Source organism: Rhineura floridana, chromosome 6 (assembly GCF_030035675.1).
Source record: "Rhineura floridana isolate rRhiFlo1 chromosome 6, rRhiFlo1.hap2, whole genome shotgun sequence".
NCBI classification, from domain to species: domain Eukaryota; kingdom Metazoa; phylum Chordata; class Lepidosauria; order Squamata; family Rhineuridae; genus Rhineura; species Rhineura floridana.
The window spans coordinates 84,083,629-84,108,675 of NC_084485.1; the positions used below are offsets into that span (position 1 = coordinate 84,083,629).

General features: G+C 44.0%; 1 protein-coding gene across 4 annotated transcripts in view; it reads left to right on the forward strand.

Annotated features, from left to right (window-relative positions):
- Positions 1-19,663: 19,663 nt before the first annotated feature.
- The window catches only part of BEST4 (bestrophin 4), a 48,104-nt gene continuing 42,720 nt past the window's right edge, over positions 19,664-25,047 (forward strand). For 2 of the 4 annotated variants that reach the window (XM_061632829.1, XM_061632830.1), the window contains exon 1: positions 19,724-19,822. In XM_061632829.1, the coding sequence (XP_061488813.1) occupies positions 19,804-19,822 (19 nt within the window). In that variant the 5' untranslated portion in view covers positions 19,724-19,803. Of the gene's footprint in view, positions 19,823-25,047 lie in introns of all 4 variants that reach the window. The other 2 variants (XM_061632831.1, XM_061632827.1) reach the window with 2 other exon arrangements.

The window sequence follows — 25,047 nt, forward strand, 5'->3', positions numbered from 1 at the left end:
TTTTAAAACTAATTTTGACCTACTCTATCCTGACCATGGTGGACTGGCTAGAGCAGCCTTAAAAAATTGGTGCCCTCCAGTTGTTGTTGGATTGAAAATCCCATCATCCCTAATCACTGGGCATGCCTGCTGTGGCTGATGGGAATCGTAATACAAAATACCTAGAGGGCGGTAGAAATTTTGGACTCCAACTCCCTCAGACCCACCCAGCATGGTGAATGGTCAGAGATTATGGGAGCTGCAGTTCAACAACATCTGGAGGGCCAGCGGTTCCCCATTCATGATGTGGCCTGGCTGATTTTAGTGTTGTTCTCCCACACATCAGAGGCATAGGCCAGTGGTTCCCAAACTTCTCCCCACAGACCACCTGAAAATTGCTAAGAGTCTTGATAGGCCACTAAATTATTTTTTGCCCATTGTAGCAATTGTAATTCCATAGGATTCAAATCATAATACAGTAAAATACTGTATAAGAAATAAAAGAAATTATAAAATACAATTTAAAATCAGTATGAATATTCAATGTGATGGATTTGCTGTCACTCATCTTAACCCACAACTCCACAGACATGCCATGGACCCTCTGAATGAAGCTTGCAAACCATGGGTGGTTCACAGACCACAGTTTAGGAACCTCTGGCATAGAACATAAGTCTGAGCTGGTGTAAGGCAGCTTTCTATGTTCACATCATGGAGAAAACCGTTATAATCTGCTAAAGTCTACACATCAAGACACTGTCAAAGGCAAAGCTGCACAGCTAAGCTAAGTAACCCTAATATGGACCTAAATTTGTGGAACTGTGACCTGATAACCATTTGATCCACATGCAACAAGTTGATGGATGGGAGTGTACCATGTTATACCCCCAAGTTCTCTATGCTGTGAACATAGGTTTGCAGATCACTGCCAATGCAAGTTTAATGACAAAACAGAATCAAATGATATCCTCTTTTAATCTGGGCTTCTGACTTTTCCAAATGGCTCTGTAGCAGTGCCTTTAAGTGCAGCTCAATGTGGAAAAGTTAGCTTGTGATAATCTCATGCTATAAAAAGCTTCACCTGCTTATTTATGCAGATCAAGTTACTCCTGAGATGAAACAACAGATCAGGTACTTTTTTTGGTCAGTTGGCAACTTTGCTTTTAAGAACTTATTGATCAAGCAGGCAGACCAACTTAAAAGACTTAAAGACTTCACAGCCCAACTTACCGCCCCTTCTCCTGAATTTATTTTTCTAATGTCTGTATTTGATATCATATTTGAAAGGAAAATGGAGCTGACACAACTGTCCTGTTCTAATTGTCCCATGGTTATTTTCCAAGGGGGTTATTGAGGAATTCAGGTGGGTTGGAAGAGTGGGTTTCTAGGTATCACAGCATTCTCCTCCCCAACTTTTCCAGTCCTTTTGTTTCTTTCATTAGCAAGAAATTGTTATTTCTTCCCTTAAAAAGTACACTAAAGCAACAACACAAACTGCCAGGGCAACAGTACTGTGGGTCAGGGAGAGAGGTAGAGGAAGTTCCTCTGTATAAAGGAAACAATTTTAAATACACAAGCGCCCCAAAAATAATAAGGCTTGTTCACATTGTGAGTAAACTCCTTCATGGAGTATATATGTGAATTACCTCCTCGATGCTCCAGGCACAATATATAAGTTAAAGGCCTAAGTGCACAAATTACATTATTTATCTGGTCTCTTTTTCTCTGCTATGCAGAATCTCAGGATTGCCTAATGAGCAGGCCCAATAGATACAAAATTATATGTGTTCATTGAGGAAGCCAGAAAAAAGGGAGGGAGAAGATTGGCATACTTTTCTAAGTGAATTTGTGTCAATATGTTTCCTATTCATACGCTGATATATGCAGATGGGTCCATTTCCTTTTTATTTTCTTCCTGGTTAAAACAACTGATTTTTCCCAAAAATAAAAAGATGAAAAATAAAAATATATAGAAAAAATGGTTCTTTCCTAAAAAGGTTTTGTTGTTCAAAGAATAAAACAAATGAGAGATAAGGAGTTACTGGGATCACTCAGTTTATATGCTGTTATTTAAATTTTGCACATAAATGTCACAGAACAATTTAGGCACACATTTTCCTTTGTGACTTGCCTCAGGACTCCCACAGCTGAAGGGATGGAAAAGCAATGTACCTTGTCATCTGATATCCTATAGCAAGGGTCAGCAACCTTTTGGAGCCAGTGGGCATCTTTGGTATTTTGAGAAAATGCCTACAGTGGGGGGGTGGCATAACACAAAATAGCTGTCACATCTAAAAGAGCAAAAGAAGCCATAGCCACAAAATTGTGTGGGCATGCCCCCCATCAATTGGGGGAGAGGGAGGGAAAGTAGCTATATCATCTACCACCGTGAATCACTGCTTGTTCACAGAGAGAACGTCTTGCACCTCTTCTCTGTTCAAACTGGAAGGGTGGCTTGACGTCCAACCTTGGCATCCAACAAAATGTGGGCATGCTTAAGGGGCAGTGTTTCATGCAGGAGAGGCTGAGCTAGGGCAAGTAGAAACTGAGCAGGAAGAGTAAACAGTCTCTTGTCCATTGTGAATTTTTGAAAGGATATTTACTGAGACCTTTTTGCAGATGCCATAGGCTTTACTGATGGACACGCTGGCATCTGCAGGCACATTTGGCAACTTCCGTCCTTTAGAGCAGTGGTTCCCAACCTGGGGCCGGGACCCCCAGGGGGCCGTGAAGTAATCCAGAGGGGGCCGTGAACAGTAAAGAAATGAATTATTTATTAATTTTTTTAAGAAGTCTTCACTCCCTCTACACTGTCTGCTTTCCACTGCCGCTGCAGATGACACCTCCCCCTTGCTCCAAACGAGAGGGGAGGCCTTTTGCTGAAGTGCCAGAGCGTCTTTCAGGTGCACTAAGGGCAGGCATCTGCCTATAAAATACATGGCAGATGCCAAAGGAGGCTGAGGGTGAAGCTACCAGGAAGAAGAGGAGATTACTATCACTGATTCCCATCTCCTTGCACTGCCGCTACTGGCAACTCCCTTGCTTAGAATGAGAGGAGAGGGCTTTTTGTGAAGCAAAAAGAAGCAAGGCTGCAAAGAAATGCTGCTTTCCCCATTCCTTCCTGGCAGCCAGCCTGCCTCCCTGGGGGGAGGGGGTGGTCACAATTTTATTTCAGCTTATAAAGGGGGTCCCATGCTCATAAAGGTTGGGAACCACTGCTACAGAATCTAGGCTGGCATTACAGGTAGGCATTATTGGGCACCTGCCAAAGCCCACATCCCTAAAGTGGGACCACTGCCACTCTCTAGAGCAACTCCCATCAGCCCTGCCCAGCCAGCATGGCCAATAGTCAGGAATCATAGGAACTGTAGTCCAGCAACATCTGGGGACCCAAAGGTTGGGAAATGCTGCTAGAGCCTCCTGGCCCTGCAGTTCCTCCTCCTTGGCATCAGTGCCAGTTCACCTGCCCTCTCTGAGCATCCAAGCAATTATAATGAGGAGGACATGGAGCAGCCTCCCCCACTTCCCTGGTGCTCTCCCCTCTGGGAAGTTTGTGCTGGCTGGGCTACAAGGGAGACAGCAAGGAAGTGGGCAGCAGTGCCTTGTAGAGGAAGAGGGCCTCCCACTTAAAGCACCTTACCCAAGGCCCACCCAGGGCCAGCGCCAGACATGACTGGGCCCTTGGGCACCAGCCAGCCCCGGGACTGCAGTGCCTGCCCACACGCCCCGCCTACCTTTCCCATTGCCGCACGTGAATGCCATGAGCACTGTGCGTGTGTGCCTACCATTAATCAAGGTGGCAGCAGGGGTGACAGACCCTTAGAGAAGCCTCCACCAGCATCTTGGTTGATGGCAAGCATGTGCGCACAGCACACACAGCATTCACAGCAATGGGAGAGGTAGGTGGGGTGTGCGTGTGGGTTTATTGAAGTCCACATGGTCTGTATTGTGGGGGTCCCTGGGAGCTCCCTCTATGTGATCTGCAGCAGAGTCGGGAGTCGACACTGCCATGGATCATGGAACAGGAACGCTATCCCCCCACCCTAAGGAGGGGCCCTTCAGGGGCCCTTGGCCAGGGCCCAATCTGGCCACCCTCTGGCACTGGCCCTTCCCCCACCTACAAATCAGAAGCAAGCACTGTGGCCTCAACTACCCATAGTGACTTACCTTAGGCTGGAAACAGACAGTAGTTGTTTTGAAAATAGTTTGAGAAATGTTTGGTATTTTTTTTAAAACAATCCAAACTGGTGCCCTACAAAAGATGTTTTCCAAAAGAAAAGCACGATGAGTTTGTGTGCGTGCACACATGCATGTGTGCATGCACACACACACAGAGTTATGTAGGTATATCGTCTTCAAGTTTCTTGTGCTGAAGACAGAGATACCATATTTAGGGCACTGGGCCAGTTTGCCACACTCAGTGTGGACAATGTCAATTGCCTAGTTCTTATGGCATCACCAACACACCTCCCTCCCTGTCACCAGAGCAGTTTTTCAACTGTTTAAAATAACATGAAGGATTGATGTAACAAAGAAACAAGCATACATATGCTGCCTTCACCACCACCACCACCCCAAAAACCAGCAGCCTGCCTGAATCCTGAGGACAAGGGCAAGTCTAGTGGCTGAATGAACTTGCTGGTATAGATGTCTGTCTGTCATGTAAATTGTGAAGCTACACATACGACGGATGAAGGACCACCAGCTGTGGCTGCTCTTCCTGTGGTATGACTATCTTCCCTTTGGCTGGGGTGGGGGAAAATAACTATTGTCTGTCCCTGCAGAGCTTCTTCTTCTTGGCGATCACTCGTGACCAAGTAAGATTGTCTTCCAAAATATAGTCTTTAACAATGGATCCATCTGAATCTGTATCCACCGCCAATGTACCAGTCCATGACTAGGGGCTTCTGGATTTCACAGTCCTGCCCCCATTGCCATTTGCTGATCACCATGGCACTTTTGTTATGGAAGACACCTGTGCATGAATTTGTTTTATGTGGGGAGATCGGCGCACCACGATCAACACACAATCTTGACAGAAAAAGGCTTTGATCCAATGGCATGGGTACCACGATGATTGGAAGTCCTTTATCCGCTGCAGCCTTCATCTGCCTTCACAGCCGTTGTAACGTACACACTGTTATCCTCCGCCTGTTCTGCCATTGAGGACTTTCTTGGATCGTTCTTTGTCTAGTTCCTCTCCCTTGACCTTACCGCCATAGGTGACCCTGCTGGGAGTACATGACTCCTGATGGCATTGCTCACAGGGTTCATTGGAACACACAAGCCCACTCACCACTACAAGGTGACGATCCAGTGAGGGGTCCCTGCAGATATGCTGTAGGTAAGACAAGATATTTTTATTCAGGCAGGCATTTAGATAAGCACTGACTGTGGGCTTATTGATTCTGAGATATTCCATTTCAATTATACTGATGGTTTGATTTATCCATGCTTTACTATAAACTGCATAGAAATTTACTGAGGAGGGAGGACAACATTCATTAAAATAGTAAATAGAAAAACAAAAAAAATCATTGTGATTATTGGGGGGTGGCCAGGTTATATGTGTTTGTGGGGTACGTCCAATCTCCACAATTCATTTGCACTATGTGATCTTCACTGTGAATCTGCATGATTGACAAGTGACTGCAAGGCAAGTGTAGCTTGTGCTGTTTGCAGAGCCACCTTCCCAGTGACAGTACAGCAGGGTGTCCCAGAAATAAAAGCATTTATGTTTTCTAGGAAAGCTTCCTGCATTTCTAATTATACATGGAAACTCTGGCCCAAAATGCCAGAAAGAAAAACCATGCAATACTATAGGCTGCCTAGAGGCAAAGGAGAAGGGCATTGCAGCAAGGGCATTGCCATATATGCCTTACAAGTTGCATCTCTTAGCATCCCTCTTTGTGCACCACAGAAGCCCTGTCCTCCTTTGGCCTTGTTTGCCCTGACATGCAAATATCCTTCAAGAGAACAGGCTCTACCTGCTAGGTTTTGTTGTGACATTGCAGCAGCTAGAAATGACTAGGAAAAATCTGAAGAAGTCTCTGTCCATCATCTTTGCCACAGCATAACACCCTCAGCCAACTGACACTGTTTAGTGTAAGCAGAGGGAAAGTTGTCTGTAGAGAAAGCCACCTGATCTTAACCTTTACTGTCTGAATTGCAATTAGTTCAGTCATCAGAGAACCCCCACTGCCATGGATTCTTTCCATGCTTCCAGATCCAGACTATTGCTATTTTCAGGTGAGATTTCAATCAGACACCAGCAAGTTCAGGTTAGCCAATTAAAGCTGACTTGGGGCTCTTGCACAATCCTGCTTCCCCCAAAGATCAGATTGTTTGCAATCAGGAAAGTGATGGGGAAAACACACTGGAAAATGTGTTGATGCAACATCATCTCCCCACAAACAAATTGGAATGGATGCTCAATAAACAGATCATCCCAAAGTGACTCAATTTCCAACCTGTTGCTCTATCTGATGCTCCACTTGTTAGGTCCTAGTGTGAAAACAGACTCCTTCCCATCTTACTCTTCTATTCTGGTACTTTAGTGGGGAAACTCATGATTATACCAGCCTTTACTAACCTAGTAGCCTCCATATATTTTGGACTGCAGCTCCCATCAGCCCCAGACAGCACGTGTTGTAGTCCAAAATATCTGATGGGAATTGTAGTCCAAAATATCTGGAGGGCACCAGGTTGGCAAAGGCTGAGTTATAACATGTCATCTACAAACCTGTATGGAGGAAAATGTAAGGTAATTCAGCCAATTGAATATATAACAACACAAAATAATGGCGACTCAGCGAACTAGTTAGTTGGGGAAATACCCTTTTGGGGTACAATCTCATTATGCAGTCTCCTAAGCAGCAGGTTCATAGATTCGAGGTACCCAGCACTCTTTCTGGATCCTTAGGTAGCAGCAGTAGCAGCTGTGGCAGTTTGACTGATTCACCAACTGGGCCCGCTGCTGGATCACAGAGACCTGACTGCAGACATTTATGCCTTGATGAACTCCAGATTGGACTATTTCAGTGTGCTCTACATTGGGCTGCCTTTGAAAATGATCTAGGAATTTCAATTGATACAAAATGCCACCACCCACCTATTAACAGGTAAGATCCTATGGCTGCAATCTTATACACATTTATCTGGGAGAAAGTCCCACTGAATTTAGTGGGGCTTGCTGAGTAGACATGTATACAACTACAGTGTGACCTTCCATGCTACACCAGATCTGAATTTATTTATTATTTCATTTATATCCCGCCCTTCCTCCCAGCACGAGCCCAGGGTGACATTTACATTGGTTAGTAGCTGATTCTGGGCCCTACTCAATGAGCTGGGTTTGACTTTCAAAGCCATACATGTTCTGAACCAAACTATATCAGGAAATAGCTTCTCCTGCAGGAATCCTCTTCAAGATCTGTATGTGAGGCTTTACTCCAATTCCTCTCCGGAATACATACCCCAAAAGTACAGACTATCATATATTCCCCTCTGGTTTTGTTCCAGAGATAAGTGAAAACATCTTTCTTCCATCAGGTATTTTGGGATAAACTGGAGGTGTGTGTTTACTATTGCTTTAGTGGTTTTTATTTTCATTAAATTGTTTTGCAATTTGATATGAATTTTTAAAAAACAATTTTTATTATTTTGTGAGCCACTTCAGCAGCATTTGTGTTACGTTGTTGTATATAAATGCAGTAAATAAATAGATGTTGTAAGTAAATAAAATCTGGATAGCTATCCTGATCACTGAGTTGCTGGTAGTGGAGAAAGAAATCTTCCAAAAATATTCCCACTTGGTTCCTTTTTACAGGATATTTCCACCAATGGTTGTTGCTGACGCTGTCCTAAAGCATAGCAAGCAAGAATCAAAACCCCTCAAGTTTCCTCCCAGCAATGAACTGTGTTAATGACATGAAGGCACTGCCCTCTACTGACCAACGAAAGGAATTATGCTCAACTCTACTTGCTTATTTCTTCCCAGAGAAATTCACTTGTAGCAAAAGTCATACTTCCATGAGGTCTGTAGTATATAGCTGATTAATCACAAACACACACCAGATAAATTACAATGTGGGAATGGTTTAGGATGTGAAAGACAAATGGAGCTTAGCTGGGTTTCCTGTATTTTGATATTTATCGTGGGAATGGATGTTGCTCAGTGATCTTTGTTTTCAAGGCAAACAAAGGTGGGGGTGACAGCATCTTTGAAAAACATCCAGATTTTGCTCAGATTGCCAGGTTCTGGACAAACAAAAGAAAGTACTTCTTCACACAGCATGTAGTTAAACTATGGAATTCGCTCCCATGGAGGCAGTGATGCCACCAATATGGATGGCTTTAAAAGAGGATTAGACAAATTCATAGAGGATAAGGCTATCAATGGCTACTAGCCACAATGGCTATGCTCTGCCTCCTTAGTTGGAAGCAGTGTGCTTCCGAATGCCAGTTGCTGGAAACTGCAGGAGGGGAGAGTGTTTGTAGGCTTCCTATGGGCATCTGACTGACCACTATAAGAACAGGAGGCTGCACTACATGGATTATTGGTCTGATCCAGCAGACTCTTATGTTGTCAACAGATCTCTGTAGCTTTCCCTTTTAACACCAGTACTGGAATAGTCACGATTCAGGCAACAGGTAACGGAACTGAATTTATTTATAAGTTATCATTCTGTGTCTTCACAGTAAAGTCTACCTTTTCAGATCCTTTGTTGAAGAATGGCAACTTTAAGGTCAACAACAGATTGTTCTAGTAGGTAGAGTGTATACTTTAATTTGGATTCCTGCACTGAGCAGGGGGTTGGATCCGATGTCCTTATAAGCCCCTTCCAAGTCTACAATTCTGTGTTTCTCCCATTCGCTTATGAACATTGCCCTTTCTGATGTCAGATTTGTGTCCATTTATTCTGTCACATAGAGACGAGCCAAGCTGTTCTATATAGAATGTAGAAGAACATTGTTGGCAGATGATAGCATACATCACACTGGAAGATGAACAGGTGAATGATTTTGCAACTGATATTACTATGCCCTGTAATAGTATTGCCGGAGTAGATATGGGGATAGATGGCACCTTGGTTTGTTGCAGGGTTTTCTCTTTGGGTTTATGTGTCTACTATGTGGTCCCATGTTACTGGTGAAGAGCTGTTTTAAGTTAAGGAGCTATCTGTAAGCAAGGACAGGCTAGCCATTTGGAAACTTCATGTTGTTAGAAGTATCATCTGCTAATTTCTGTTGATCAAGCTACATTCAAGGCAGAAGAGCAAACCAGTCCATTTTTTTCTAGTTAGTTGGCAATACTATCCTTTGTAGAATTGGGCAGCTGAACACAGAAGTATGCAGTCTCATCCCAGCATTAGAACTTCCTCCAAAACATCCACACCATTCATAAAAGTTTAACAGTAAGAAAACATTCACACACCAAAAGAGACTGGAATTCCCTCCAAAGTAATATAAAAAAAAGTCTTGAGCAATTAGAGGTACCTTTGCTAAATCTATTAAATACATCTACTAAGGGCAAAAACCTTCTGTCTGTTTTGCATAAAGCACAAAGTACAGTAATACCCAAACCTGTAGGAGCAGTGTTCTGTCCCCAAAGTATTGGGCCAAATGCAGTTCAATACTAACTGAAACAGGACACTTTCCTGAAGGTGTAGGTCTATCACCCGTGTTGCCCCAAAGTTTATTTTGGGCTGCGCGCTTACAGGTCCTTATTCTTTTCTACATATTTTGGTTATTATTGGTATTATTACATTAAAATAAATAATATATTGTATTACAGCAGCTATTGTTGAAACACCCAAAAACCTGTAATTTTGACATGCATTTTATAAAGGTAGGTGCCATAGTTCATGAGATAGGTGCTGGCTTCAGTTGCCCATGCTCAGATAACCTCCAAGTTAGATTACTGCAATGCGCTCTATGTGGGGCTGCCTTTGAAGACGGTTCGGAAGCTGCAGCTTGTGCAAAATGCAGCAGCCAGATTGGTAACAGGGACCAGACGGTTCAAACATATAAAACCGATTCTGGCCCGCTTGCATTGGCTGCCTGTATGTTTCCAAGCTCGATTCAAGGTGCTGGTTTTAACCTATAAAGCCTTACACGGCTTAGGACCACAATACCTGATGGAAAGCCTCTCCCGACACGAACCCACCCGTACAGTATGCTCAACATCAAAGGCCCTCCTCCAGGTGCCTACTCCATGGGAAGCTGGGAGTCTGGCAACAAGGGAGAGGGCCTTCTCAGTGGTGGCCCCCAAATTATGGAATGATGTTTGTGACGAGGTGCACCTGGCGCCAACACTGTTATCTTTTCGGCACCAGGTCAAGACTTTCCTCTTCTCCCAGGCATTTTAGCATGTGTTTTTAAATTGCTTTTTAAAAATGTGTTTTTTAATTTGTATATTTGTTTTTAATGTTTTTAATTGTTGTAAACAGCCCAGAGAGCTTCAGCTATGGGGCGGTATACAAATGCAATAAATAAATGAAGGAGGATAGCTGGCAGACATTTTGGAAAATGACTTCTGAAAACTTAACGCCAACCTGCACATTTCTCTACCCAGCTTTTCCCCCATTCTGTGCCATGTTTTTCATGCTATCCAAGTGGAAATTGCCATCAGTAATTACTTTTCTACAGAAGCCTGTTATAGAAATAGGGCTATTTGTCCAGATTCAGTCCACAAATGACAGCATTGAACGTCTTGATTGTAATTCAGTGGTTTCACTTTACAGTCAAACAAGTCTCTCTTTGAAGTTCCTTTATTCCAATATGGTCACTTTAAGGTTAGTTACAGAGTGTCCTGGGAGGCTGAAATATTTCCCTGCTGTTTTTTTTTATATTGCCATTTCTGATGTCAGAAAGGATGCAGTTATCATGAGGACATGGAGGTTTTAATCTTCCTGATTTACAGAACTACCAGAAAGTGTGGATCCTCTCAGAAGTCAGTAGGCAGGATGAACATCTTTGTTCAATCCCTGAGTTCAACTGGATCTCCAAGTATTTTCATTTTCATTTTAAAACAATCAGTGTGGGCTCCAATTTTCTTTTCAGCATGGAATGAACCAGTGGCACTACTATTCCTCAAACAGAGCAGTTCAAAACTGTACCCTTGACCATACACATCTGCAGGGCAAATTATATGAGTCATTTATGAGCTAGTGGCATATCTGCAGGTATCTAATGTAAATATATTGGCCCAAGATCAGGTTGTACTGTACGTTTCTCACCAGAAGGCAGAGAAAGAACCAACATTATGCAGATCAGCTGCCTTTTAAAATAGGTTTTTAAAATGACAAAATAAAAATGGAGAATTTTTTCCTCATCAAAATTCAGATGTGCGACTCAAGAACAGTCTTATCAAAAATTCTTCTTTGTCTGAAGGAATTGCTATGAAATATCTCAGGAAAAGGACAGTCCTAAGAAGAGCAGACAAGGAGTACATAAGTCCACCAAGTACAGTCTAAGGCTGTGAGTACACTAGTTGCCTACAACAAAGCTGGAGGGCAATGGATTGATCTGCCAATCAGTTGTGAAATCTGTTTGAAGCTGAATTTTTAAAAAATGCACTCAAACTGATCCCACCAAGTTTTACAGTAAAAAAGGGCAAGATTTGACTAGTGTCATGTGCCCCCATTTTCAGAAAAGAGTTAGAGATGCACTGGAACCAGCAAAATAGTGAGTGTGTCTCTACCCTTCAACTACTTGGCTGAACCACTGGTCTTGGGTACAAAAGGCAGCATATCAGTTGGGCTGTGCAGTAACACAGGCAGAAAGCAGCATCATGACCAATACATCTGTATCACCTCTATCCATCTGTCGGTGGTCCTGGTTGTGGAAACTGGTCCTAAGGCACCGAGGCAACAAGAAGGTGATGGAGGAAGATATGGAGAATTGGAAGAAGCATGGGTCCAGGAGTGGAGGACAACACTTATAGAGCAGAAGAAATCCTAATCCACAGAGCTGCCACCTTTCAGGATGAAAATTCAAACACTCTTGCTCTTCTTGATTCATGCTAGAAGGATAAACAACACAAAGAAGTGAACATAATTGGAGCTGATTGACCACATTTACACTGGAAATCCAGTGGTGCAGAGGTCAGGAAAGTATCTTAAGATTGCATCTGACAGTATATATGAAGATGAGTTGCTTGCTTGCTTCTCTGAAGGCACATTGTGCACTGCTGCCTCAATCATTTGCACTGTTGGAATGACTTGCAAACAGTTTGGTATCTCCAGGTCAGGGACACACCTGTCACTCACAACTATCAAGCTCCAATGAATGATAGTGCCAAGAGGAGCTACAAAGAAATCATGTCAGACTTTGAAGCTCTGGGAAGGAAACTCAAGGACTTTGGGGCCCAGATAATTTCCCCATCCATCCTTCTCGTACTTGGAAGAGGAGTAGAAAGGGACAGAAAAATACTCTGGGTGAATAACTGGCTATGAAGGTGGTGCCAATGCAAGAGATTTGGGTTCTGGGACCACGGGCTACGCTTTCTGGAAGATGGATTGCTGGCAAGTGATGGGTTGCACCTCACAAGGACTGGGAAGAATGTGTTTGACACATATACATGGAGAACTTCATCAGGAGGGCTTTAAATTGAATCCTGTGGGGGAGGGAGACATAAATGCAGAGGTAACAACTGACGAAGGCTTATGCACAGTAACAGAAACTGAGAGAATGGTTCTAATGGGGACCAATAATAGTCATCATAAAAATGAAGGAAGGAAGCCAGGCCATAAATCACATGGTCTTTGATGTCTGTGTACTAATGCCCAGATTATGGGAAACAAACAGGAAAAACTTGAACTCTTAATACATCAGAGTAAATACAACTTGATAGGTATAACTGAAACTTGGTGGGATGACTCCCATGACTAGAATACCACTTGTTCAAAAAGAACAGAAGGAATAGAAAGGGAGGTGGAGTTGTACTATATGTTAAACATATATATCCCTGCACAGAAATACAGGAGGATGAGCTTGGTAGCACCACCGAGACTATCTGGATTAAAATTAATGGGGCAAGGAATAAAAGGAACATGGTGGTTGGTGTCTAATACTGACCACTCAGTCAAGGAGAAGATGAGGATGAAATGTTTGCAAAGCAAATTACCAATGTGCAAGGAGGCATGATGTAGTAGTAATGGGGGACTTAAATTACCCTGATATCTGTTGGGAGACAAATTCTGCCAAGTACAGCCCCTCCAAGAAATCCCTGACTTGTGTTGGAGATAACTTCCTCCTACAGAAAGTGGAAGAAGCAACTAGAGGATCAGCTGTCCTTGACTTGATTCTAACCAATAGAGATGACTTGGTAGATGAAGTAGCAGAACTCTGGAGGAAAGTGACCACACTATACTAGAGTTCTTGATTTTAAAGAAAGCAAAAGCTGAGAGTAACCATATGTGTACCCTGGACTTTAGGAAAGCTGATTTTAATAAACTCAGAACAATGGTAAGTCAGGTTTCATGGCAAGCAACCCTAATGAGAAAAGGAGTCCAAGATGGATGGGAGTTTCTAAAAAATGAAATTCTAAAGGCACAATGGCAAACAATTCCATCAAGGATAAAAGGGGGAAGATAGCAGAAGAAGCCAATGTGGTTTCACAGAAAACTAAGAGATGTTCTGAAAACAAACAAAAAACAACACATACAGAAAGTGGAAGGAAGGCTAGGGCACAAAGGAAGAGTACAGACAGGTAGCACAGAATTGCAGGGATGGCGTCAGGAAGGCTAAAGCTGAGAATGAGCTGAGGTTAGTGAGAGATGCCAAAAGCAATAAAAAAGCCTTCTTCAGGTACATCCATAGTAAAAGACAGAGAAAATAAATGGTGGTACAGCTACTCAATGAGGATAACAAAAAAAAGGCAGAATTCCTCAATTTCTACTGTGGCTCAGTCTTCTCCCAAAAGAGAGTCTATGACCCTCCTGGGAAACGTGAAGTTGAAGGGGCAGGGTTGCAGCTTGAAATTGATAGACAAATGGTCACAAGTTGAATATGAGCCAACAGTGCAATGTGGCTATTTTAGGCTTCATCCAAATCACGTGAAGTATTAGTTCTCCTCTATTCGGCAATGGTTAGGCCTCATCTTGAGTATTCATCCAGTTCCGGACACTGCACTTTAAAAAGGATGCAGACAAACTGGAACAGGTTCAGAGGAGGGCAACAAGGATGATTAAGGGACTGGAAACAAAGCCCTATGAGGAGAGACTGAAAGAACTGGGCATGTTTAGCCATGAGAAGAGAAGACTGAGGGGAGATATGACAGCACTCTTCAAGTACTTGAACAGTTGCCACACAGAGGAGGGCCAAGATCTCTTCTCGATTGTCCCAGAGTGCAGGACATGGAATGATGGCCTCAAGTTGCAGGAAGCCAGATTTCGACTGAACATCAGGAAAAACTTCTTAACTGTTAGAGCGGTACAGCAATGGAACCAATGACCTAGGGAGGTGGTGAGCTGTCCAACACTGGAGGCATTCAAGAGGCAGCTGGACAGGCACCTGCCAGGTACTCTTTAAGTTGGAATCCTGCATTGAGGAGGGGGTTGGACTCAATGCCTTATAGGCCCCTTCCAACTCTATGGTTCTATTATCCTCACTTTCCAGGTTGTCACTTTACCTATTCAGTAATTCTATCAGGAAAGATTGCAGTGCCAGTTGTAGCAAGTGTTTCCATCTGAGTAGGCTCCAGATGTTCCCATGCTATAACTCTCTGCTAGCTAAAAGCCATTTCTTCTATCACATCTTAAAAAGGGAAGTTTCTCTGGGCTTGTTTCCTTCCCCCCCCCCGGCTTTTTTCTGAAAAGCTCCTGGGGCCACAATACTGTTGTGCTAGTTGCTATGAGGCTTGTTTTGTTTGCAGGATGCTGAGGAAGGAGGTTTATTGAGCCTTTATCCTGATTAGTAGGGGGTCTGAAGGCTCATCTCTTATATGTGCCAGTACATGAGCAGTCCTGTTCATGTTCTGCTTTAATCTGATTGATTAAACTGAAGTTTAATTCAGTCTTCAAATTTAACTAGCTTTACGAAAAAATGCAGAACAACTTTTCTAAACCAGGGGTGATTAACATTTAGCTCTCCCATCTGATTTGGGGAACCTGTGATCCTCTAGAGGTTGTTGACCATAACTCCCACTGGCCCCAGCCGCATGACCAATGGTCAGGGATGATGGGTGTTGCAGTTCAACAACACTGTCTGGAGGGTCACAGGTTTCCCACCCCAGCCAACTGGCCTTAGTAAAAATTTCAGTGCTAGATCAAAACAGGATTCTGGGCAAAACCTTAGCAAAATAAACATAATAGCAGCCTTAGCAAAACAAACCCAACTTGCAGGAGCTTACCTATACATTTATTAGGATTTGACTTTTCAAGAGTGGAATAACAAGAATTTGCACAAAAAAGAGGTGGAATTGTTCATATTTAAGCATGTCCATACACTTGTAACAGGCAATTATATTTTCTGAATGAATTCCAAGTATAATTATTCTACTATCAGTTTGGGATTGTCAAACATTACCTCCTTCTTGTCTCAGTGGCAAATCACTACTAGTTCACAACATTCTTAACTCCCATCTACCTATGGATTTGGCTCAATAGGAGGCAAAGCTTTTAGGGTGTAGCCTTGATCGTCTGTTCAATGAACATTTTGCCGATGATCATGGCAGGATCAGAAAGACAGCTTGTATTTTTAAACCACCAACCTTCAATTGATGTATACAGAATGTAAAAATTGAGAAGCACCAGTGATCTCTAGCAACCTCATAAACCTAGAACTCTGAGAATGAATAGGATCAGAGTGTTTAGAAGCCACATTGGCCCTACATCGTGATAAACATAAAACCATGAAATTATAAATTTTTTGAACCTACTGGAAGCAGGTTTTTGGGTTATACATAACCTTCTTCAGACTTAGAATTAATAATAAAAGATGCCAACAGGTCTAGGTCGGTATTAATCCAGCTGAATCCAGCATTCTTTACACAAAATGTATAGGTTTGCTCCCAGTTTTGTGCCCTGGGATTTGTGTCAGCTGATTCTTCTGTCAGGTGACACAAATCCCAAGGCACAAAACTAAAACTGAACTGGGTAAGCATATCCATATAGACCTTCCCAGAGCAGAGACACATAGCTACAGCTGCTGAGAGGCCCTAGTGGCCAATTAATCAGTCCATCAGTTGATGCTCCCCTAGGTACCTGCATGTTTTACAGTAACCCACAAGCACGAGTTTCTCCCTGGGTAGTATGAGTTACCCAACATCAGGCCCAAGTGTGCAATTAATCAGTACATAAGTGTATACAGAGAGGATTGTTTCCACTTCTTCTGGTTGGGCAAGAAGGGAAACCCCAATATTAATATAAGCAAATTAACAATTCACTTATGTATGTCATTCTGTTTACTGTGAGGGTGATCTACCCAAATGGCCCACTCGGAACCTCCCTCCAATTTGATGAGGAACCACTGATGAGCACAAGGCTTTCAAATGCTTTGCTGAAATAAAGATAAAATCAAGATAAAAAATCTACATCCCCACAATCCACTAAATTTAGTAACATAATTTTAAAAAGATTAGTTTGGTAGGACTTGTTTCTGACAAATCCATTCTGGCTTCTACCAATCACTGCATTGTCACTCAATTGCTTAGAAGCCAACTCCTTTATAATCTGCTTCAATATCTTCCCTGGTATTGAAGTCAGATTGACTCATCTATACTTTTCTGGATATTCCCTCCCCCTGCCTTTTTTTTAAAGACTGGAGAAATATGTGCCTGTCTCCAGTCCTGTAGCACTTCACCCATTTTCCAGGATTCATCAATGGCTCCTTGTCAAAGTGAAGTGCTGCTGGGCTCTGTCCTGGGCCTGATGTTCTTTTTAAATCAATGTCTTAGATGAAGTAGTGGGTAGGAATCCTTACCAAATTTGCAAAATGACACAAAACTGGGAGGGATAACTGACATCTCAGAAAACAGGGATAACGTTTAAAATGACCTTGATAGAATGGAAAACTGGTATGCAACTAATTAAACAATATTCAACAGAAACAAGCTCTGCATTAAAAAACACCCTACAATAAGGTAGGAGATACCTGGCTTGACAGCAGCAGCAGTGGTAAAAAGAATTTTGGTTTTGTGTCAAGGACATGACAGGGCACAATTTTTCCTAAAATATTGGGGATATTGGAGCGCTTAGGTTTTTGGCTGCCCAATATCTAAAAAATGTATTCAAACAAAAAGAGACCTTAAATCTGTAAAAAGTAAGAGTGGTATTCAACTATGTCCTACTCAGAGTAGGCCCACTGAAATTAAGCTAATCATGTCCATTAACTTCAATAGGCCTATTCTGAGCAGGACTATCACTGAATACTCACCCTGAGATTGCAACATTTAATTGATTAGATTAAACAAATTAAAAACTGCTGTTTGATCATTATTGCTGTTTATTTCAAATGTTTTTCAAGTGCTTACTTGTTCTATACAGTTTGTTGATTATATCATTATACAGATAAAAATAAAAAAACTTGTTTGACTTAAAAGGTGCTCTGATTGACTGGGCAACCGAATTTTTAAAGTATATACAAATACTGATGAAATTTCAGATTACAAGGACCTTCTCAGAGGAGGATTTCTCTCCCATACATTGTGAGAAAAGGGCCTTGCCTCTTTTAAGATGATGCCTGTTACAATACACTGGCACATCACTGAAAAACAAATAAATTACATTTTTGTTTCAGAACTATTTCCCCCCCCCCAAGTAGAGATTTTAGGCAACTAAAACTAATACATTTATCAGCTCAGATTTCTTTAATTGGGCAACAGCTCTCATCTGAAAGACCACCTCTTTCCCTGCAGACCCTCTCAAGTGTTAACTGGCAGAGGAGGCTCCTTGGTCAGTTCCATTGCCCTCAAGAGGTTTGAGACATGGTGGCCTGGGAGAGGGCATTTTCTGTGGCAGCTCCCAAGTTATGGAATTTCCTCCCCACAGAGGTGTGTCTGGCACCCTCATTATATAGATTCCACCATACGCTGAAGATGCACCTCTGTACTTTGGCCTTTGACACATGATATATGTGTTTTCACAACCGACTTAGTTTCAGTGACTGTAACTTGTTTTAACTGTTCCTAGAAGTGAATTTTAAATTGTTATAAGCCATTCTGGGAACTGCTGATAAAGGGTGGCTAATATACATTTAATCATCATCAGCCAAAGATGTACCATTGTGGCTTGTTTTTTCAAACTTTAAAGCATATGGAACAATAAGGATGCTTCTTCATTGTGATGTTCTACAGCGGTGATGGGGAACATGTGGCTCTCCAGATCTAGTTGGACTTCATCTCCCATCAGCCCCAGCAAGCATGGTCAATGGTCAGGGGTGATGGTTGTTGGAGTCCAACAACTTCTGGAGGGCCACAGTTTCTCCATATCTGTTCCAAAACTCCAGTTTAATTGCCAGTCTCCTGATAGTGTCTTCCCTTGGAGCCTGTCTGTCTTATGGGCAATATGAGGCAAATGCCCATAAACAAATTGCCTTTACCAACTATGCATTTATAGTGGGAAGAGAACCTCTTGCCCAGAGCAGCTTCTGGGTATCAGTCCAAACTGGGGAAAGACACCATTCAGTAACAGATACAGAAAACTATTCTCACCTTAGTCTTTTAGAATGTGAGTTACTGAGTCTGTCAATGTCTAACTAGACTTTTGCATCTGGGGCTGGGATTGTACCTTTCGAACATACATTTTCTGTAAGTACCAGTTTACAAAATACATGTTTTATAAATAAGCACTACAACAGTTGAGCAGCCTGTGCCCCTCCAGCTTGGCCAATGGTCCCAGAGGATGGGAGATGAAGTTCAACATTTGGAGAACACAGTTTCCCCACTCTTGCAACAGCAGAAAGCAAAGAGACAAAAAGCACCCTAGAGACAAAGGATACACTCTCCAAGCGAGTTCTGAAATGAATGCTTCCATTGTGTTACTTCCATTTATTCTAGTGAGGCTAGGGCAGAGTCACTTCCCCAATGGATAGTGCCCTAATTGTTTTAAGAGAGCTTCGGCTATGGGGCGGTATACAAATGTAATAAATAAATAAAATTACAATATCAGCCTTTGTAGGCAACTCCATAGGTAATACTGGGCAGAGAAGGTGGATGAAGTATGCTGGCTAAAGTATACTGGAGAATATACCGAGTTGTCAAGCAGAGAACCTGACAATTGGCATGCAAATATTACTGATGGTGAGGATATTACCTAAATATACAGAACCACATCCTGAAAGCTGTAGTTTTAACCATGGACAAATTACATACATTAAATATTTGTATGAACATCAACCATGAATCCAAAATAAGAAACGATTATGCTTCTATTGAATCAAGTTTGTCTTGGTGTAGATCAGGCCTATGCAATGTCCACACTTACACAGAACTCTTCAGCAGGTGATCGGGCCACCCACAGCCAACGCCAAGAGGAGCGCACAACTTACTTCTTTCGGCTTAGCCAAACTGCAAGGGGGGGAGGGCAGGTTTAGCGCGGACTTCAGATGCGCGCAGCTGGCCCGAGAGGTAGATGTGCGTGGCTGGGTGAACGAGAAGGGAGCGGTTCAGGGAGCCGACACGCCTGTCGTCTTGCTTATCGCCCAGGCGAGGCGCCTTGTGCGGCAGTTCCCCGGGCGGCGGGAGGACCCCGCGAGGGCCCCGCCCCGAGGAAGAAGGCAGAGCCAAGCGCTGCCCGGCAGACTGAGATCGTGCACAGCCAGCCAGGAGCGCCCGAGGCATGGAGGAGCCCTGAGACAGGCTCCTCGCAACGTGCCCAGAGAATGGGACAGGACAGGGCAGGTGAGTGTCTGGACATCTCTGGGGCTGAGGTTGGGGTTGGGCGACCCACCACCGTCCTGGGCGAGAGGAGCTTGGCCAGGGTTCCCTCTACCCCGCCCACCCGAGAGCGCCCTCTTGCGTTTCTTCCTCCTTTTGGCCTCCTTTTAAGAGCGTCCGTCAAGTGCAGCCGAGATCCTGGGTTAGCGGGTGTGTGGTTCAAGTGAAACTTTGTCGCGCACGCAGAATTTGAACGAAGGTCCTCAAAGAGAAACCAGCCCCCCTATCCACCGATCCATTTGGGGGGACCCCGGTCAGATCCCCTCAATCCCCTAAGAGTTTTGGGTTGGCATTCGCGGGCGGGTGCCCTTCCTGCCTGTGTGTCGCAAAAAAAAAGAAAGAAAAAGCCGCGTTCTTTCTAGAGATGTTGAAGAAAGTGCCTATCTGAGGTACATATACAATCTGGGGTTGAGCGGGACTGTGGTGAGGGTCCGTGGGCAGTTCTTTCCTCGACCCGAGGAAGTTTGCCGTCAAGCAGAGAGAAGATGCCCTCTGTTTCTAGCCTCGTCTCCCAGGAGACAACCCCCCCTTCCCGCTCAAGTTATTTTGAGTGAGAAGAACGCTGAGTTTCTGCTGGCGAGATTTAAATGAACAGGGCTCTTATTGTTCCAATTCTAATCCTGGGAAAGGGGGCAATTGAGGGGAAAGCGCGCTGTATTACCTCCCCGGCTTGCCCCGCAGTCAAAGAGCCTGGAGTATCCCTTTTCCTTTTTCCAGCCAAACATGCAGGGCAGGGGATTCTTAACCCTTTTCAAAAGCGTCATAGACGTCTGGGGAGGGGTGAAGGCGGGGTATGCATGTTAACCTTTAGACGGTATTAGACTGCCATAGAATTGCCACAGGATATAACAAAAGAAGGTAAAAAGATACCACGGGTTGGACCGACTTCTCGTGGGTGAAAGCGCGTGAGCGTTCAGGGCGGTGCTCAGCTTTTCCGGGGGAGACATGAAACGTTTCCCTCATCGCCACTGCCTGGCTGCGTGAAGTACGTCCAAGAAAGGATATCGCTTTCCATCCTCTCCGCTGCGTTTCCCACACGCTACAAATTACCCTTCTCGCTGAGTCAACTGCACCTCCAAGGCTTTAGGGGGCAGCAGGTTCCTGGGAGTGGAATATTTGGCTCTTAAAGATTTGATACATTGTGGGTGGTGTTTGTTTTTGTAACCAAGTGAATAGTAAACTTCACAAAAGGTCACTGTATTTGCACTGAGTGATGCTGTACTAGAACACTTACACCAGGCGTTCCCTGGAGATAGCTACTTTCTCTCCAGGTTTACATCCAGTATACAGTGGCCGCACCATGCTCTCTAGTCCTGCATTCCCAATTCCTCTTCCTCTTTCAAAGAAGAGCTGGGGGAGGATCTTAGTGGTGGGAAGGAATAGTCAGAGCTTGTCCCAGGGCCAGCTCTACCCTTAGGTAGAGTGAGGCAGTTGCCTCAGGTGGCAAATGCTGAGGGACGGCAGTCAGGAGTTGGAGGACAGCTGTGTGCTCCATATGCCCAGTCTTACTCTTCCTTAGGTTAGCTTGCTGCCCTCAGGTGCGGTAGAAGATGGTGCCCTGTTGAAGTAAGTTTCAATTGCCAGTCCAGTCAGCTTCTGCACATGGAATGGTGGTGATGGATAATCTTGCCTTTTGCCTCAGGCAGCAAAAATGTGCCCGGCACTGCAGGATAACTGTCCCCATCCCCTGTCCTGACTGACAGGCAGGAAGGATGATGGCTACATCTGTGCTTTCTCCCTTCCTTCTTATTCATCTTCTTAGATCATAGCAGAAAAGAGAGCAAATTCTGCAGTCCTCCTAAGCATGATTGCCAGGCTGCACGAGGAAAAACTGTTTCCTGTGTTGTTGTCTATCCTGGTCCAATGTAGTGTGTGGGTCTATGGAGGGGCTGCAGAGGAGGAGGAGGAGGAGGAGGAGGAGGAGGTAGTAGGTGAAAAAAGTAGTGTAGCTTAGAATGCTTATACAGAGTGGGGATATATCTGGCGCCCTTCCACAAGACATGTGCAGCTCACCATGACGATGCAGCAGCAGACCTAGGTGAAAGGTGTGGAGCCAGGTAGGGCAGTAGGAATAGCTGGATGATGACTGCCCAGCTTGCCTGATAGGTTAAGCAGAAAAGAGCACCTGAGCCACTGCTAGGAGGGTGTCTGAAGAACAAGGATGTTGTGAGGGTAAGTTCTGAATTACTGCTCAAAGCCAAAAGAGGTGCCACATGTCGTCTCTCCCTCACTCCCTACAGACAGACAGCTGTGGTCCCAACAGATGCATTAGGACATATGGACTAGAGGGGTGGTGCCAGCTCTGGGGAGTGAGTATAGGGCAGGGGTGAGCAGGCTTCAGGCTTGTCAGATTTTATCTAGAATCCCCAAATCTACCTACCAGCGCCAGGTACAAAAGGCATATAATTAGAAGTAAAGAACTCTGACTCTGAGCCTCGGAATTTGTTTTTAATGCTACAAGGTATTTGAGTCCACAGTCCTTTCACACAAAAGTTTACGTTTCAGCAACAGAATTTAGGTTGGAAAGCTGTTCCGTTTGCTGCTGCTGTTAAACAACTGGGAGTCAGGAACCCTTGCCGGTTTACTATAAATCCTGATCTGCCATATACCCACCTCTGGCGTACAGCATTGTCCTCTCCCTGAATAATCACTGACCCTGCTGCTCATAGCCAGTCATCCCTCTGACACCCTGCTTTGTGTGCCTGATGAAGAATTCTGGAAAACGTTTTCCACATTTTTGACATTGTGGTTGGTCCTAATAATTACCCAACTATGGATTTTGGTTTGTTCTTATGGACCAGGACAGTTGCCTTTGCATTTTAAGAACCTGCCACCAGTTTCCTTACATCCACAACCTGCTCCCAGGACGATCCAAAAGAGTTTTTGACTTTAAAATACTAAGTCCTCCAATAACACAAAATCTTTGGCTGAGGCACAGCATACAAAGTAGCAATGTGGCCAGTAACAGACTTCACAAACCTTTTACTTGCCCAGCCTAAGTGATGGCTCAGTGGATTGAGTGCTTGGCCATATTTCTCACTGAAGAATGTGAGTTTTAGTCACATTAGACAGCTGGTATAGCACAGTGGGGAGGAGAGCCTGGCTTGGAGTCCAGAATCTGTGAGTTCAAATCCCCGCTCGTGTCTCCTGGGTGTCAAGGGCCAGCTAAAGACCACCCCTACAGTGAGTGGCTCAGGGGTTACGTGCCCTGCCACCTGTGCAGCCGTGGGCAAGCTGCATAGTCCCAAGGAGCCCAGTTGCCCCCCAGCTGGCTGTTGCGGACAAGGAAGGGGCTGGCTTGTGCAGCTGTGGCAAGCTGAGTAAGCCCTAGCCAGCTGGGGAAGACTAGCCTCAAAGGAAGGCAATGGTAAACCCCCTCTGAATGCCGCTTACCAAGAAAACCCTATTCATAGGGTAGCCATAAGTCGGGATCGACTTGAAGGCAGTCCAGTGATGATGATGAGTCACATTAGCAATACAAATTATCATGAGAGAGCATGGAGCAGATTTTGCTAGTTTGAACCATTTCAAACCATAGATATAGGATTGTATTTTCAAGTCCTCTCTCATTAAAAAAAAATCCCTGCATGTACGACACTTGCATATCGGGAATAAGGCTTAGCTAGACCCCTTTCTCCAAACATACTAGTTGAGTATGTACAAGATGGTGTGTGTGTGTTTAAATGGACACAGGGGAGTATTAAAATATGCATTCCTTCACTTGCACTGTGAAATGGTGCAGCATAGCATCATATGAGCATTCTGGTCATTGGTTTCTGCTCACAAGCGAGCTGCTTCTTATCTACCTGGCTATAGCCAGAGGTCTTGTGACTGGAAGTGGTCACCGTAGGGCAGCATTTCACAATACAGGAAATGATAAGCATGCTTAGTGAGTCAGTTGCATACCTGGATTTTGTGGTTCCAGAATAACATGGGAACAGATGTTATTCTCCTGGCAGGGAGATCCATACATTTGAACTTCATTTGAAGCTTATCCACTTCCATACCAGGGATGCTCAAGATCTCTATTTGCATGTGATATTAGAAATGCAAAAAACAAAAACAAAAAATAGCTATGTGGGCCAGGTATGGGAGACAGGCTAAGTAAGAAAAAGAGTAATGGCTGACCCAAGAATTTTGGCCTGAGGTCAAGATTCCCTCCCCTGCCCCCTAATTTCACATACAGAAGCTGATTGGACAACAGCTGAATCTTACTTCAATGCTTGTATTGGGACAGCATCTTTCACCATACCTGAAGGCAGCAGGTTAGCTTAGGGGGGAGAGAGAGTGCTCTTGTGCTCATGTCTTACTTGCAGATTTCCCATGGGCATTGGGCTGACCTCTTTGAGAACAGGATGCTGGACTAGATGGGCCTTTGGTCTGATCCAGCAGGGCTCTTCTTATGTTCTTATGGGGTGCAGGGCAAGCCATGTGACACACACAGCTGCATCCTCCAACATTTTGCTGCCACTCAATTTGATGCCTGTGTACTACCTGCTCAAAGAAATGCTCAAGTGCAGCAACTGCAGCAGCAGCATGTATCACATGATGAGAGTGATGCATGTGGGAGTGCATGACCTGAGGCTGGTTGCCTCTCTGCCTGCTCACTCAGTCACGGTCTTTCCTAGATTTGCTGTCTGTGACATGTTGGGAGAAAGAGACTATTTAGCTGCTAAATACGCCAGGCCAGACCAGGCAGGCCAGGCCAGTAGCAAGCAAGCATCTCCACTACTGGACTCCTACCTCTACCAGCTAAGGAGGGATGTTTGCTGCCACCACCATCACTTAGCATCCAGTCTGCATAACGGTAGGGCTGGCCCAGAAACTAAACAAAAGGATCACAGACTGCCTTTTGAATTATATGGATCTAATCTAATATCCTGTGTCTAATAGCTGCCTGGGTCAGATGCTTCAGAGTAAATTGTACAACAAAAGTACGTTTGTGAAGTAAGCCATCCATTGTCAAGCACAGGATTTTAGCAGCTAGAAAATTTGGGGCTGCATCTCTTCCACAAAAAAATACTTTAACAGATATTGTTTTGGCTCAACTACCATGAATTTGTCCTTTATTTCTGGGAACCCAGTTAATCTTATTTCACATTATATGATCCCATGATCTACAGTTCTACAGTTTAATCATGACCCTTCTGACAAAATACTTTTATTCCTAACCAAAATAGTTCAGATTC